This window comes from Petromyzon marinus, chromosome 45 (assembly GCF_048934315.1).
Source record: "Petromyzon marinus isolate PM22_M1 ecotype Great Lakes invasive population chromosome 45, UKy_Petmar_22M1.pri1.0, whole genome shotgun sequence".
Lineage (NCBI taxonomy): Eukaryota > Metazoa > Chordata > Hyperoartia > Petromyzontiformes > Petromyzontidae > Petromyzon > Petromyzon marinus.
In genome coordinates this window covers 6484809-6499769 of record NC_133711.1, presented here as the reverse complement: position 1 = coordinate 6499769, position 14961 = coordinate 6484809, and the positions used below count along the sequence as shown (strand labels likewise).

The 14961-nt window shown below is 54.0% G+C and overlaps 1 protein-coding gene across 1 annotated transcript in view; it reads right to left on the bottom strand.

The window, feature by feature from the left end:
* LOC116952048 (C-Maf-inducing protein-like) overlaps positions 1-14961 on the bottom strand; it is a 121794-nt gene that overhangs the window by 49341 nt on the left and 57492 nt on the right. The window contains exons 6-9 of the mRNA XM_032971057.2: positions 11168-11209; positions 5878-5940; positions 4655-4735; positions 3085-3188 (exon numbers count right to left, since the gene is read on the bottom strand). Coding sequence (XP_032826948.1) covers positions 3085-3188; positions 4655-4735; positions 5878-5940; positions 11168-11209 — 290 coding nt within the window. The remainder of the gene's footprint in view (positions 1-3084; positions 3189-4654; positions 4736-5877; positions 5941-11167; positions 11210-14961) is intronic.

The window sequence follows — 14961 nt, the reverse complement described above, 5'->3', positions numbered from 1 at the left end:
TTCCCCGGAGCGGCCTTCTGGCCAAACTAAACCAAACCATTGTTTTTATTTCACCAGCTACAGTAAGGGCCCCACTGAGCTATGTAGCTATTTTTCAGAAGCGACCTGGCCATCACAAATGATAGCCCCAACGAAGTGGGCTTATCATATGGACATGTCTAGCAGTAGCCAAAGACTCTAAACGCGTGACGTTGATTATAAATGTGAGGGGGAAAACCGGAGGACCCTGAGACAAGTCCACACGACCACTGGGAGAGAGAGACACGCAAACTCCGAATATACAGCAGCAGCAGGCGTCAGGGTCAGGATCGGACCCACGACCTCCCGTATACCAGGCGAGGTAGTTAACATCTCATAGCCATCGTGATGATGATGAGAGAGAGACACGCAAACTCCGAATATACAGCAGCAGCAGGCGTCAGAGTCGGGATCGAACCCACGACCTCCAGTATATCAGGCGAGGTAGTTAACATCTCATAGCCACCGTGGCACCCAAATGCTATGCAGGATGAGGCGACCGAGGGGAGACCTAAAGAAGGCAGGAGGGGGAGGAGGGAGGAGGGGGGAGGAGGGAGTGGGGAGTGAGGAGGGGGAAGGGGAGAGGGGCGAAGAGGGGGAGGGGTAGGAGGGAGGAGGGGGGAGGAGGAGGGACCGTCAAAGCCGTGAGGTGCCGTGTCTGGGAATTGAACTTGGGGGACACGGGTTTCGTAGTGCGGTGTGCTAACCACTGCGCCACCGCTCCATCCCGAACTCGCACTCACATCACGTAACGTTTTCCAGATGCAGAAAAATTACTGTTTGGAATACGGTGGTTGGCTCTGCTAAAAATAAAAATACACATATATACTAACGTCCTCTATTTACTCAGGAGAGCCGCCGCGCGCTGGGATGTTTGGCGAATTCCTATTTTTATTAAAATAACACAAATAATAATGAGAGTTTAACTTTGTGTGGGAAGAACTGGAGATCGCGGAGAAAACGCCACCGCTCGCACGCGCAACGGGAGGAGAACGCGTGGATGAGTTCACGGACCCGCTTGCTGTGCTGCCCGGCCAATAAACTCTGACCGTTTGTAGTAGAACCCGTGGGGACGCGCAGAGATTCACAGAGGCTCGGGGTGATACATTGAGACCCATACAGGTAGACAGAGACCCATAGAGATGCATTAAAAAACGGGCCGCGGTAGTGCGGCCGAGGGACGTGCAACCCAGACCACGATCAGTGCGAGATTCATAGAGATACATATGGAGCCGTAGAGATACACCGTATCGAGACTCACGGAGATGCATTAGAGACAATCCAGAGTGCGATCGTGCCGATGCATCCCGATTGACTAAGGGCCATAGAGCCAACCCATAGAGCCAACCCATAGAGGCACAGATTCGTAGAGAGCCACGGAGATGCGCAGGGGCCCATAGAGGTACCCAGCGCTACGTTAAAGGCAAGCCAGGGCAGTGCGACCGTGGACATGTAACACAAACTACGGACCGTGCAGTAACCCTGCTGCGGTAGTCGGCGCTCCTTTAACGGAGGAGGAGGAGGAGGAACAGCGACACGACACATAGAGATGCACATAGAGCCATAGATATACACTGAGGACAATCTTTCGCCGCGGTATTAACCGGGGCGGCCGCCAGGGTTCGAACCGCGAAGCTCCTGCAACGAGCGGCGTAGCGTGTGGGTGGACGCGCGCACGCACGCACGCGCGTGAGTGTGTGTGTGCGTGTGTCTTCACGCACACACACACGCACGCGCGTGAGTGTGTGCGTGCGTGAGTGTGTGTGTGCGTGTGTCTTCACGCACGCACTCACGCACGCGCATGAGTGTGTGCGTGCGTGAGTGTGTGTGTGTGCGTGTGTCTTCACGCACACACACACGCACGCGCGTGAGTGTGTGCGTGTGTCTTCACGCATGTGGAAGCAAGTTTCGGCCCGTTATTTATTTGTTTAAATAATTATAGCTCGCGCACATTTTTGGCAATTTGACCGAATCCAGACTTTGCGCAATGCCGTTGTTTATTTATTCATGGTTTCGCCGTTACAGACGAATTCTCACATTTTAAGTTTTAGGTTTTTTTAACTAAGGAGAAAGCAGTGGGGGGTGGGGGGCACCGTAAAAAAAAAAAACATTGATTGACTTTTTTTGAAAGTTGAGCCCCGGAAAAAAAATTGATACTAAGCATCACCAGCCACCGGCGTTATGCCAACGGTGGCTCGCCAACCCTCACGGCTCCCCCCTCGCCGCACCGTGGCTCCCCGTGGCAGTCACCGAACAAATGTCCAGAAGCGTCGGCTACCGGGGCTTCATAGCTCATCACATTCCTCGCCGGCATGAAGATTCCTTTAGCGCTGTGGACGTCCACCACCCAACGGTGACGCACGGCCAAACGCCGCCAGAAACATTCCGCTCGCTCTTCAGCGTAACCCGGGGGTACGGCTCCCTCCTCCTCCTCCTCGACCATCGACGCTCACTCACGGGGAAGGGAGTTTCACAACATTCGTGCGGTGATCCGCAAACCCTCGCTGCTACTGCCTCTACAGCGCTGGATTACCGCCACTACCGCCGCCACCACCACCACTACCGCCACCACCGCCACTACCACCACCACCACCGCCGCCACTACCACCACTGCCACCACCACCACCACCGCCACCACCACCACCGCCACTACCACCACCACCACCACCGCCACCACCACCACCACCACCACCGCCGCCACTACCACCACTGCCACCACCACCACCACCGCCACCACCACCGCCAACTCCGCTACCACGACCGCCACCACCGCAACCACCGCCGCCTCCACCACCGCCACCACCGCCGCCACCGCTACCACGGCCGCCGCCGCCGCCACAACCAAAAGGAATGACAAGTCACAAACAACAACAACAAGCACTAGAAATAAACGAGGTTGGGAGAAAGCTTCTTGGGTGCCAGCCTGGCCTAGTGACTGCTGCCTCGCTACCCTGGGTGGGGGCAGCCGAGTCGGAGGGGGGGTGAAGAGGTGGGGGAGGGAACGTGACGGGGAGGGGGGGGGGGCCGAGTGGAGGATGAGGGGGGGCGTGGGGGGCGACGCGTTACCTCTGCACGAAGCCACGCACAACGGCCGCGCCGCTTTTGAGCTCGTTGAGAGCGAGGAGGTACTCCTGCGTGAAGAGGCGCAGGCACGGGCTCTTGAGGAAGTCCTATGCACGCGCACACAAAAAAAAGACAAAGATCCCCCGTGTAGCCTTAACAGACTGTAGGGGCAAGTGCTGTTAGCGAGCACCTATGAAGGCCGGAACGGCACACGAGGGGGTGGGGTGGCCAGCACCGCGCCCGGCCGCCTTTGTCTCCCTAGCCGCGATGTTTACACACCGCGGCTGAGTCGACCTAGGGGAGGCCCGGGACCGGTTAAGATAATCGTCACTGGTGTTGGCCGTGAGCGGGAATCGAACCCGGGTCGCCGGATTCGTAGCGGGGCGCGCTAACCGCTACACTACCGCTAACCACTACACACACACGAACACACACACTCACACACGAACACACACACTCACACACGAACACACACTCACACACGAACACACACTCACACACACACACGAACACACACACACACGAACACACACACACACGAACACACACACACACGAACACACACACACACGAACACACACACGAACACACACACACACACGAACACACACACACGAACACACACACACACGAAGACACACACACGAACACACACTCGAACACACACTCACACACGAAGACACACACACACGAACACACTCGCACACGAACACACTCGCACACGAACACACACTCACACACGAACACACACACGAAGACACACACACGAACACACTCACACATGAACACACTCACACACTCACACACGAACACATACTCACACACGAACACACACACGAAGACACACACACACGAACACACTCACACGAACACACACACACACACGAACACACACTCACACACGAAAACACACTCACACACGAAAACACACACACACGAACACACACACAGACACGTTTGCACCGTAGTTGTTGGTGCTTATGACTTCATCATCATCATCAAGTGCACCACCAATGACAGCAGCACCAACACCAACATTATCAGTCGTAATAATCGCCATCACCACACGAGCAGCTCTTCGCTTGCAGCGACAACAACATTCTCGCTCGCTCGCCACGCTCCGAGAATCCACCACTCGCTCGTTTGCTCCATCGCTCGACTGCCCACTCCACCGCTTGATCGCTCTGCTCGCTCCATCGCTCTCTCGATGGCTCGCTCGCCCGATGGCCCAATGCTCATTCACTCGATTGCCTGCTCGCTCGCTGCTCACTCAATCGCTCTCTGCTCACTCAATCGCTCTCTCAATCGCTCGCTCGAGTGCTCGCTCGCTCAATTTCTCGCACAATCGCTTGCTCGATCGCTCAATTCCTTGCTCGATCGCTCAGTTGCTCGCTCGATCACTCAGTTCCTCGCTCGATCGCTCAATTGTTCGCTCGATCGCTCAGTTGCTCGCTCGATCGCTCAGTTGCTCGCTCAATTGCTCAGTTGCTCGCTCGATCGCTCAGTTGCTCGCTCGATCGCTCAGTTGCTCGCTCAGTCATTCCATCACTCTTTCGCTTGCTCACTCACTCACCACGTTGTGCTTGAGGATTCTCTGCACGACTGGCGTGAAGACTTCAGTGATGACCTTCGACCGCGGGCACGCCACGCAGTGCTGGCCACAACACACACGGGCACACAGGGTTAACCACAACGCTCCACACACAACGGGGTAAACTACAACGCTCCACACACAGGGTCAACCACAACACACACAGGGATATCCACAACACTCACAGGGCTCAACCACAACAATATACTCACAGTGTCAACCACAACAATATACACAGTGTCAACCACAACAATATACACACAGTGCAAGCACAACACTCAGAGGGGACAAACCACAACACTCACAGGGTCAACCAAAACACTCACAGGGGCTAACCACACCACTACATACACAGGGTCAACCACAACACTCACAGGGTCAACCACAACACTCACAGTGGTCAAACACTACACTCACAGGGTCAACCACAACACTCAGAGGGGACAACCACAACACTACACACAGGGTCAACAACAACACTACACACAGAGTCAACCACAACACTCACAGGGTCACCCACAACACTCACAGTGGTCAAACACTACACTCACAGGGGGCGACCACAACACTCACTGTGGTAAAACACTACACTCACAGGGGTCAACCACAACACTCAGAGGGTACAACCACAACACTACACACAGGGTCAACCACAACACTAACAGGGGGCGACCACAACACTCACAGTGGTCAAACACAACACTCACAGGGTCAGCCACAACAGTCACAGGGGCAACCACAACACTCACAGGGTCAACCACAACACTCACAGGGTCAGCCACAACACTCACAGGGTCAAACACAACACTCACAGGGTCCAACCACAAAACTCACAGGGGTCAACCGCAACACTCACAGGTGTCAACCACAACACCTATAGGGTCAACCACAACACTCAGAGGGGACAACCACAACACTACACACAGGGTCAACCACAACACTCACAGGGTCAACCTCAACAGTCACAGGGGTCAACCACAACAGTCACAAGGGTCAACCACAACACTCACAGGGTCAACCACAACACTCACAGGGGTCAACCACAACACTCACAGGGTCCAACCACAACAGTTACAGGGGTCAACCGCAACACTCACAAGGTCAATCGCAACACTCACAGGGGTCAACCACAACACTCACAGGGGTCCACACGCCATATCCCACACAGGCAGAGCCCCCCAGTAGCTGAACCCCCCCCCCCTTACCTTGCAAAAGAAGTCACAGAGCGCGGGAGAGGGATGGTTATTGTCCAGTAGTGGAGCGATGGCCTGTGTGGTGAGTGTGGTGAGTGTGGTGAGTGTGGTGAGTGTGGTGAGTGTGGTGAGTGTGGTGAGTGTGGTGAGTGTGGTGAGTGGTGATTGTGGTGAGTTTGGTGAGTTTGGTGAGTGTGGTGAGTGTGGTGAGTGTGGTGAGTGGTGAGTGTGGTGAGTGTGGTGAGTGTATGAGTGGCGAGTGTGGTGAGTGTGGTGAGTGTGGTGAGTGTGGTGAGTGTGGTGAGTGTGGTGAGTTTGGTGAGTTTGGTGAGTGTGGTGAGTGTGGTGAGTGTGGTGAGTGTGGTGAGTGTGGTGAGTTTGGTGAGTGTGGTGAGTGTGGTGAGTGTGGTGAGTGTGGTGAGTGTGGTGAGTGTGGTGAGTTTGGTGAGTGTGGTGAGTGGTGAGTGTGGTGAGTGTGGTGAGTGTGGTGAGTGGTGAGTGTGGTGAGTGTGGTGAGTGTGGTGAGTGTGGTGTGTGTGTGGTGAGTGTGGTGAGTGTGGTGAGTGTGGTGAGTGTGGTGAGTGTGGTGAGTGTGGTGAGTGTGGTGAGTGGTGATTGTGGTGAGTGGTGAGTGTGGTGAGTGTGGTGAGTGTGGTGAGTGGTGAGTGTGGTGAGTGTGGTGAGTGTGGTGAGTGTGGTGAGTGTGGTGAGTGTGGTGAGTGGTGATTGTGGTGAGTGGTGAGTGTGGTGAGTGTGGTGAGTGTGGTGAGTGGTGAGTGTGGTGAGTGTGGTGAGTGTGGTGAGTGTGGTGTGTGTGTGGTGAGTGTGGTGAGTGTGGTGAGTGTGGTGAGTGTGGTGAGTGTGGTGAGTTTGGTGAGTGTGGTGAGTGGTGAGTGTGGTGAGTGTGGTGAGTGTGGTGAGTGGTGAGTGTGGTGAGTGTGGTGAGTGTGGTGAGTGTGGTGTGTGTGTGGTGAGTGTGGTGAGTGTGGTGAGTGTGGTGAGTGTGGTGAGTGTGGTGAGTGTGGTGAGTGGTGATTGTGGTGAGTGGTGATTGTGGTGAGTGTGGTGAGTGTGGTGAGTGGTGAGTGTGGTGAGTGTGGTGAGTGTGGTGAGTGTGGTGAGTGGTGATTGTGGTGAGTGGTGAGTGTGGTGAGTGTGGTGAGTGTGGTGAGTGTGGTGAGTGTGGTGAGTGTGGTGAGTGTGGTGAGTGTGGTGAGTGTGGTGAGTGTGGTGAGTGTGGTGAGTGTGGTGAGTGTGGTGAGTGTGGTGAGTTTGGTGAGTGTGGTGAGTGGTGAGTGTGGTGAGTGTGGTGAGTGTGGTGAGTGGTGAGTGTGGTGAGTGTGGTGAGTGTGGTGTGTGTGTGGTGAGTGTGGTGAGTGTGGTGAGTGTGGTGAGTGTGGTGAGTGTGGTGAGTGTGGTGAGTGTGGTGAGTGGTGATTGTGGTGAGTGGTGAGTGTGGTGAGTGTGGTGAGTGTGGTGAGTGGTGAGTGTGGTGAGTGTGGTGAGTGTGGTGAGTGTGGTGAGTGGTGATTGTGGTGAGTGGTGAGTGTGGTGAGTGTGGTGAGTGTGGTGAGTGGTGAGTGTGGTGAGTGTGGTGAGTGTGGTGAGTGTGGTGTGTGTGTGGTGAGTGTGGTGAGTGTGGTGAGTGTGGTGAGTGTGGTGAGTGTGGTGAGTGTGGTGAGTGTGGTGAGTGTATGAGTGGCGAGTGTGGTGAGTGTGGTGAGTTTGGTGAGTGTGTGTGTGGTGAGTGGTGAGTGTGGTGAGTGTATGAGTGGCGAGTGTGGTGAGTGTGGTGAGTTTATGAGTAGTGAGTGTGGTGAGTGTGGTGAGTGTGGTGAGTGTGGTGAGTTTGGTGAGTTTGGTGAGTTTGGTGAGTGGTGAGTGTGGTGAGTGTATGAGTGGCGAGTGTGGTGAGTGTGGTGAGTTTGGTGAGTGTGTGTGTGGTGAGTGGTGAGTGTGGTGAGTGTATGAGTGGCGAGTGTGGTGAGTGTGGTGAGTTTATGAGTAGTGAGTGTGGTGAGTGTGGTGAGTGTGGTGAGTGTATGAGTGGCGAGTGTGGTGAGTGTGGTGAGTTTGGTGAGTGTGTGTGTGGTGAGTGGTGAGTGTGGTGAGTGTATGAGTGGCGAGTGTGGTGAGTGTGGTGAGTTTATGAGTAGTGAGTGTGGTGAGTGTGGTGAGTGTGGTGAGTGTGGTGAGTTTGGTGAGTTTGGTGAGTTTGGTGAGTGGTGAGTGTGGTGAGTGTATGAGTGGCGAGTGTGGTGAGTGTGGTGAGTTTGGTGAGTGTGTGTGTGGTGAGTGGTGAGTGTGGTGAGTGTATGAGTGGCGAGTGTGGTGAGTGTGGTGAGTTTATGAGTAGTGAGTGTGGTGAGTGTGGTGAGTGTGGTGAGTGTGTGTGTGGTGAGTGGTGAGGGTGGTGAGTGTATGATTGGCGAGTGTGGTGAGTGTGGTGAGTGTATGAGTGGTGAGTGTGGTGAGTGTGGTGAGTGTGGTGAGTGTGTGTGTGGTGAGTGGTGAGGGTGGTGAGTGTATGATTGGCGAGTGTGGTGAGTGTGGTGAGTGTATGAGTGGTGAGTGTGGTGAGTGTGGTGAGTTTGGCGAGTGTGTGTGTGGTGAGTGGTGTGTGTGGTGAGTGGTGAGTGGATGTATGTGTGTGTGGTGATTGGTGTGTGTGGTGAGTGGTGTGTGTGGTGAGTGGTGAGTGTGGTGAGTGTGGTGAGTGTATGTGTGTGTGAGTGGTGAGTGTGGTCAGTGGTGAGTGTGCGTGTGGTGAGTGGTGAGTGTTGTGAGTGTGGTGAGTGATGAGTGTGGTGAGTGGTGTGTGTGGTGAGTGTGGTGAGTGGTGTGTGTGCGTGTGGTGAGTGTGGTGAGTGTGAGTGTAGTGAGTGATGAGTGTGGTGAGTGATGAGTGTGGTTAGTGGTGAGTGTGGTGAGTGGTAAGTGGTGAGTGTGATGAGTGTGGTGAGTGGTGAGTGTGGTGAGTGTGGTGAGTGGTGAGTGTGGTGAGTGGTGTGTGTAGTGAGTGGTGAGTGGTGAGTGTGGCGAGTGTATGTATGTGTGAGTGGTGAGTGTGGTGAGTGGTGAGTGTGGTGGGTGTATGTGTGTGTGGTGAGTGGTGAGTGTGGTGAGTGTATGTGTGTGTGGTGAGTGGTGAGTGTATGTATGAGTGAGTGGTGAGTGTGGTGAGTGGTGAGTGTGGTGAGTGTGAGTGTGGTGAGTGATGAGTGTGGTGAGTGGTGAGTGTGGTGAGTGGTGAGTGTGGTGAGTGGTGTGTGTAGTGAGTGGCGAGTGGTGAGTGTGGAGAGTGTATGTATGTGTGAGTGGTGAGTGTGGTGAGTGTGGTGAGTGGTGAGTGTGGTGAGTGGTGAGTGTGGTGAGTGTATGTGTGTGTGGTGAGTGGTGAGTGTGGTGAGTGTATGTGTGTGTGGTGAGTGTATGTATGAGTGTGTGGTGAGTGGTGAGTGTGGTGAGTGGTGAGTGTGGTGAGTGTATGTGTGTGTGGTGAGTGGTGAGTGTATGTGGTGAGTGTATGTATGTGTGTGTGGTGAGTGGTGAGTGTGGTGAGTGTATGTGTGTGTGGTGAGTGGTGAGTGTATGTATGAGTGAGTGGTGAGTGTGGTGAGTGGTGAGTGTGGTGAGTGTAGGTATGTGTGTGTGTCAATGCGTGTGTGGAATCGTGGTGCAAAAAACAAATACCAGAGTGAATTTCTCCATTTCAAATCAAAAGTGACGTGCGCCGTGAGAACAAAACTTTCAACTTGTAATGCCACGGTCGCCACCACCGCACAGTACTCACTCATCGCTCTCGGAGAGAGAAAGAACGACTCGGAGAGAGGGCGACTCGGAGAGAGAGAGGACGACTCAGAGAGAGAGAGGACGACTCAGAGAGAGGGGACGACTCAGAGAGAGAGGACGACGCAGAGAGAGAGAGAGCGACTCAGAGAGAGAGAGCGACTCAGAGAGAGAGGGCGACTCAGTGAGAGGACGACTCAGAGAGAGAGGGCGACTCAGTGAGAGGACGACTCAGAGAGAGAGGGCGACTCAGAGAGAGAGGACGACTCAGAGAGAAAGGACGACTCAGAGAGGACGACTCAGAGAGAGAGAGGGCAACTCTGAGAGAGAGGACGACTCAGAGAGAGAGAGAGGGTGACTCAGAGAGAGAGGACGACTCAGAGAGAGAGGACGACTCAGAGAGAGAGGGCGACTCAGAGAGAGAGTACGACTCAGAGAGAGAGAGGACGACTCAGAGAGAGAGGACGACTCAGAGAGAGAGGACGACTCAGAGAGAGAGGACGACTCAGAGAGAGAGGGCGACTCAGAGAGAGAGGACGACTCAGAGAGAGAGAGGACGACTCAGAGAGAGAGCGACTCAGAGAGAGAGGACGACTCAGAGAGAGAGGACGACTCAGAGAGAGAGAGGACGACTCAGAGAGAGAGAGGACGACTCAGAGAGAGAGGACGACTCAGAGAGAGAGAGAGGACGACTCAGAGAGAGAGAGAGGACGACTCAGAGAGAGAGAGAGGACGACTCAGAGAGAGAGAGAGGACGACTCAGAGAGAGAGGACGACTCAGAGAGAGAGGACGACTCAGAGAGAGAGAGGACGACTCAGAGAGAGAGAGGACGACTCAGAGAGAGGACGACTCAGAGAGAGGACGACTCAGAGAGAGAGGACGACTCAGAGAGAGAGGACGACTCAGAGAGAGAGGACGACTCAGAGAGAGGACGACTCAGAGAGAAAGGACGACTCAGAGAGAAAGGACGACTCAGATAGAGAGGACGACTCAGAGAGAGAGGACGACTCAGATAGAGGACGACTCAGAGAGAGAGAGGACGACTCAGAGAGAGAGAGGACGACTCAGAGAGAGAGAGGACGACTCAGAGAGAGAGAGGACGACTCAGAGAGAGAGAGAGGACGACTCAGAGAGAGAGGACGACTCAGAGAGAGAGGGCGACTCAGAGAGAGAGGACGACTCAGAGAGAGAGAGGACGACTCAGAGAGAGAGGACGACTCAGAGAGAGAGAGGACGACTCAGAGAGAGAGAGAGGACGACTCAGAGAGAGAGGACGACTCAGAGAGAGAGGACGACTCAGAGAGAGAGAGGACGACTCAGAGAGAGAGAGGACGACTCAGAGAGAGAGGACGACTCAGAGAGAGAGAGAGGACGACTCGGAGTCGCCAGGAGGAGGACCCACGGACGGGCATGAAGACGAGGCAGTGCCAGCAATTGCTGCGGGGCTGCGCCCGTACCTTAGGCACGACGTCACGTTATTATCTTTAAATAAATATAAATATATGTTCTTACCAGAATAATGTCATCGATCTCGTTGGTGGTGAGGTGTGAATTCTGAAAAGACAGTCCACAATTCATGAGATTCACCGGCCTGCATCGGTGCCGCTTGCTCGCAAACAGCACTTGTCCCGGCAGTCTGCTCAGGGCTACGTGTGGGGGGACATCTCCGTCGCTGTGCTCACGACTTTTAATTCTCGCCGTTGGAATGCAGCCCAAGCAAAGTGTGCAAAACCAAACTTCACGCGATGGGTTCGTTTGAGCCCTCATTTGCAACGGGGCTGAGACCGTCCACTCGCCGCATTTGAGAACTTGATTCAGGGCACACACGTGCGGACACACACATACACGCGCACACGCACACGCACACACACGCGCACACACACGCACACACACGCACACACACACACACATACACGCGCACACGCACGCACACACACGCACACACACATACACGCACACGCGCACGCACACACACGCGCACGCACACCCATACACACACGCGTGCATGCACACATATACACACATACGCGCACACACACACGCACAACAAAGACAAAGATCCCCCATAGAGCCTTAACAGAATGTTGGGGCAAGTACTGTTAATGCGTAGCACCTATGAAGGCCGGCACGGCACACGAGGGAGTGGGTGGCCAGGACCACGCCCGGCCGCCTTTGTCTCCCCAGTGGCGATATTGACGCATCGCACCAGGTATACACGATTCACGTGCATCTACTTGCGTACCGATGTGTCTGTGTGTACGCGCAGCTATGTCTGGTCACCCACGCGCACGCACGCACACGTGTGTGCAAACCATCGTGCGTGTGTTAGTGGCGGTTGATGGTGTGCGTGCGTTCTCACGTGATCCGTGCATTGACTCCTATTAAGAGGCCACTCGCTCGCTCGCACACATACATACGTACAAAGCTCCCCCGCATAGCCTCGTCAGACTGTCGGAGCAAGTGCTGTTCGCGAGCAGCGTCTAGAAATGCACGGCAACGCGAGGCGTTGGTTTGACGAGCAACCCCGCCCCGACCGCCTTTGTCTCCCCCCAGTGGCGATGTTTACCACACACCGCGCCCAGGTACTAATTCGAGGCTGAGTCGACCTAGGGGAGGCCCGAGACCAGTTCAGATAATCGTCACTGGTGTTGGCCGCGAGCGGGAATCGAACTCGGGTCGCTGGATTCCTAGCGCATAACCGCTACACCACCGCTCCCCAAAGGAACATACGCACGCACGCATGCACACACGCACGCATGCACACACGCACGCACGCACACACGCACGCACGCACGCACACACGTACGCACACACGCACGCACGTACACACGCACACACGCACGCACACACGCATGCACACATGTACACACACACGTACACATGTACACACACACGTACGCACACACGTAATCATAAATTCGCATACAGAGACAAAAGGGAGGCCCAGGACCGGTTCGGATAATCGTCAACGGTGTTGGCGGCGGCCGTGAGCGGGAATCGAACTCGGGTCGCCGGGTTCGTAGTGCTAACCGCTGCGCCACCGCTCCCCGCACGCACACACGGCAACTCCACTGCACGTTCACAGATTGCTGCTGCCGCTGCTGCTTCCGCTGCTGCTGCTGCTGCCTTGGTTACCACCATAGGTTGATGCAATCAGTTCGGGGCATAGCAGCAACAGCATCGTCGACATCAGCAACAAAGTAGGCAGCAGCAGCAGCAGCAAAATCACCACCAGCATCGGCAGCAGAATGATTAGCAACAGAATGATCAGCAGCAGTATCAGCAGCAGTATCAGCAGCAGTATCAGCAACAACGGAAGCAGCAGCAGTAGAATGAGCAGCAGCAGCAGCACCAAAGGCAAAAGCAGCATTCGAAGAAGCAACAGCAGCAGAATAATAATGATTATTATAATAATCATCAACAGCAGCAGCAGCATGATCGATATTATAACTATCATCATCATCAACAGCATGATCGATATTATAACTATCATCAACAGCATGATCGATATTATAACTATCATCATCATCAGCAACAGTCAAGATGGATGGATGGGTACGTGGACGTAGCTACAGACGACCAGACACACACACAGACACACACACAGACACACACAGAGACACACACAGACACACACGCAGACACACACAGACACACACAGACAAAGATCCCCCATATAGCCTTAACAGACTGTAGGGGCAAGTGCTGTTAGCGAGCACCTATGAAGGCCGGAACGGTACACGAGGGGGTGGGTGGCCAGCACCACGCCCGACCGCCTTTGTCTCCCTAGTGGCAATGTTTACACACCGCACCAGGTACTCATTTGAGGCTGAGTCGACCTAGGGGAGGCCCGGGACCGGTTAAGATAATCGTCACTGGTGTTGGCCGTGAGCGGGAATCGAACCCGGGTCGCCAGGTTCATAGCGCAGCGCGCTAACCGCTACACTATCGCTCCCCACACACACACAGACACACACACAGACACACACACAGACACACGCAGACACACACACACACACAGACACAGACACACACACAGACACACACAGACACACACACACAGACACACACACAGACACACACACAGACACACACAGACACACACACACAGACACACACACAGACATACACACAGACACACACACACAGACACACACACAGACAGACACACACACACACAGGCACACACACACAGACACACACACACAGACACACACACACACAGACACACACACACAGACACACACACACACAGACACACACACAGACACACACACACAGACACACACATACACACAGACACACACATACACACAGACACACACACACACAGCACACAGACACACACACACACACACAGACACACACACACAGACACACACAGACACACACACACAGACACACACACAGACACACACACACACGGGCGGAATTGCAATCGGCATCCTCTAGGCTCAACGAGACATTACACAGCCACCAACTCTCACCCCCCCACCATCCTCCCCACCTCCTCCTCTGTGTGTGCGTGAGTGTGTGGGGAGACAAAGGCGATCGGGCGTGGTGCTGGCCACCCACCCCCTCGTGTGCCGTTCCGGCCTTCACAGGTGCTACGCGCTAAACAACACTTAGCCCCTAAATTCTGTTAAGGCTATACGGGGGATACATATTCTTGTTTCTTTCGGGAAAGTCACGTAGAAGGGAAACAATAAAATAATAACGTAGAAGGGAAACAATAAAATAAGGGAAACAATAAAATACTAAAAAAATATTTTTTTATTATTTTAGTGTTTCCCTTCTACGTGACTTTACCGAAAGAACCAAGAATATGAATCCCTGCAGTCACGAAAGCTTTAAATCAAAATCTATACGGGGGATCTTTTGTATTTTTGTCCCTGTGTGTGAACAGGTGTTGGCTGACAACACTTGCCCCAAAAGTCTGTTGAAGGCTACACGTGAGCTCTTTGCCTTTGTGTTCGTTTAGCATTGATGTCGTGAATTAGTTGGACTTCATTTGTATTCTCAGCATCACTGCTCCCGCGACGAGATGTGAACACAAATCAAGGACGCAACGCTCATGTCGGATATTTCTCGCACTGCTCACAATCATTGTATTTCTGCTGCTGCTGCTGCTGCTACTGTTGATGATGATGCCACTGATGACGATGATGGTGGTGGTGGTGAAAATAGCAGTGGTGATGGTGATGATGTGAATGACAATGATGGCGGTGCTGATGATAGTGATGAAAAATGATGCTCATCATGATGATGATAATTAGTTTACACGTGATACCGTTGCTGATGCTACT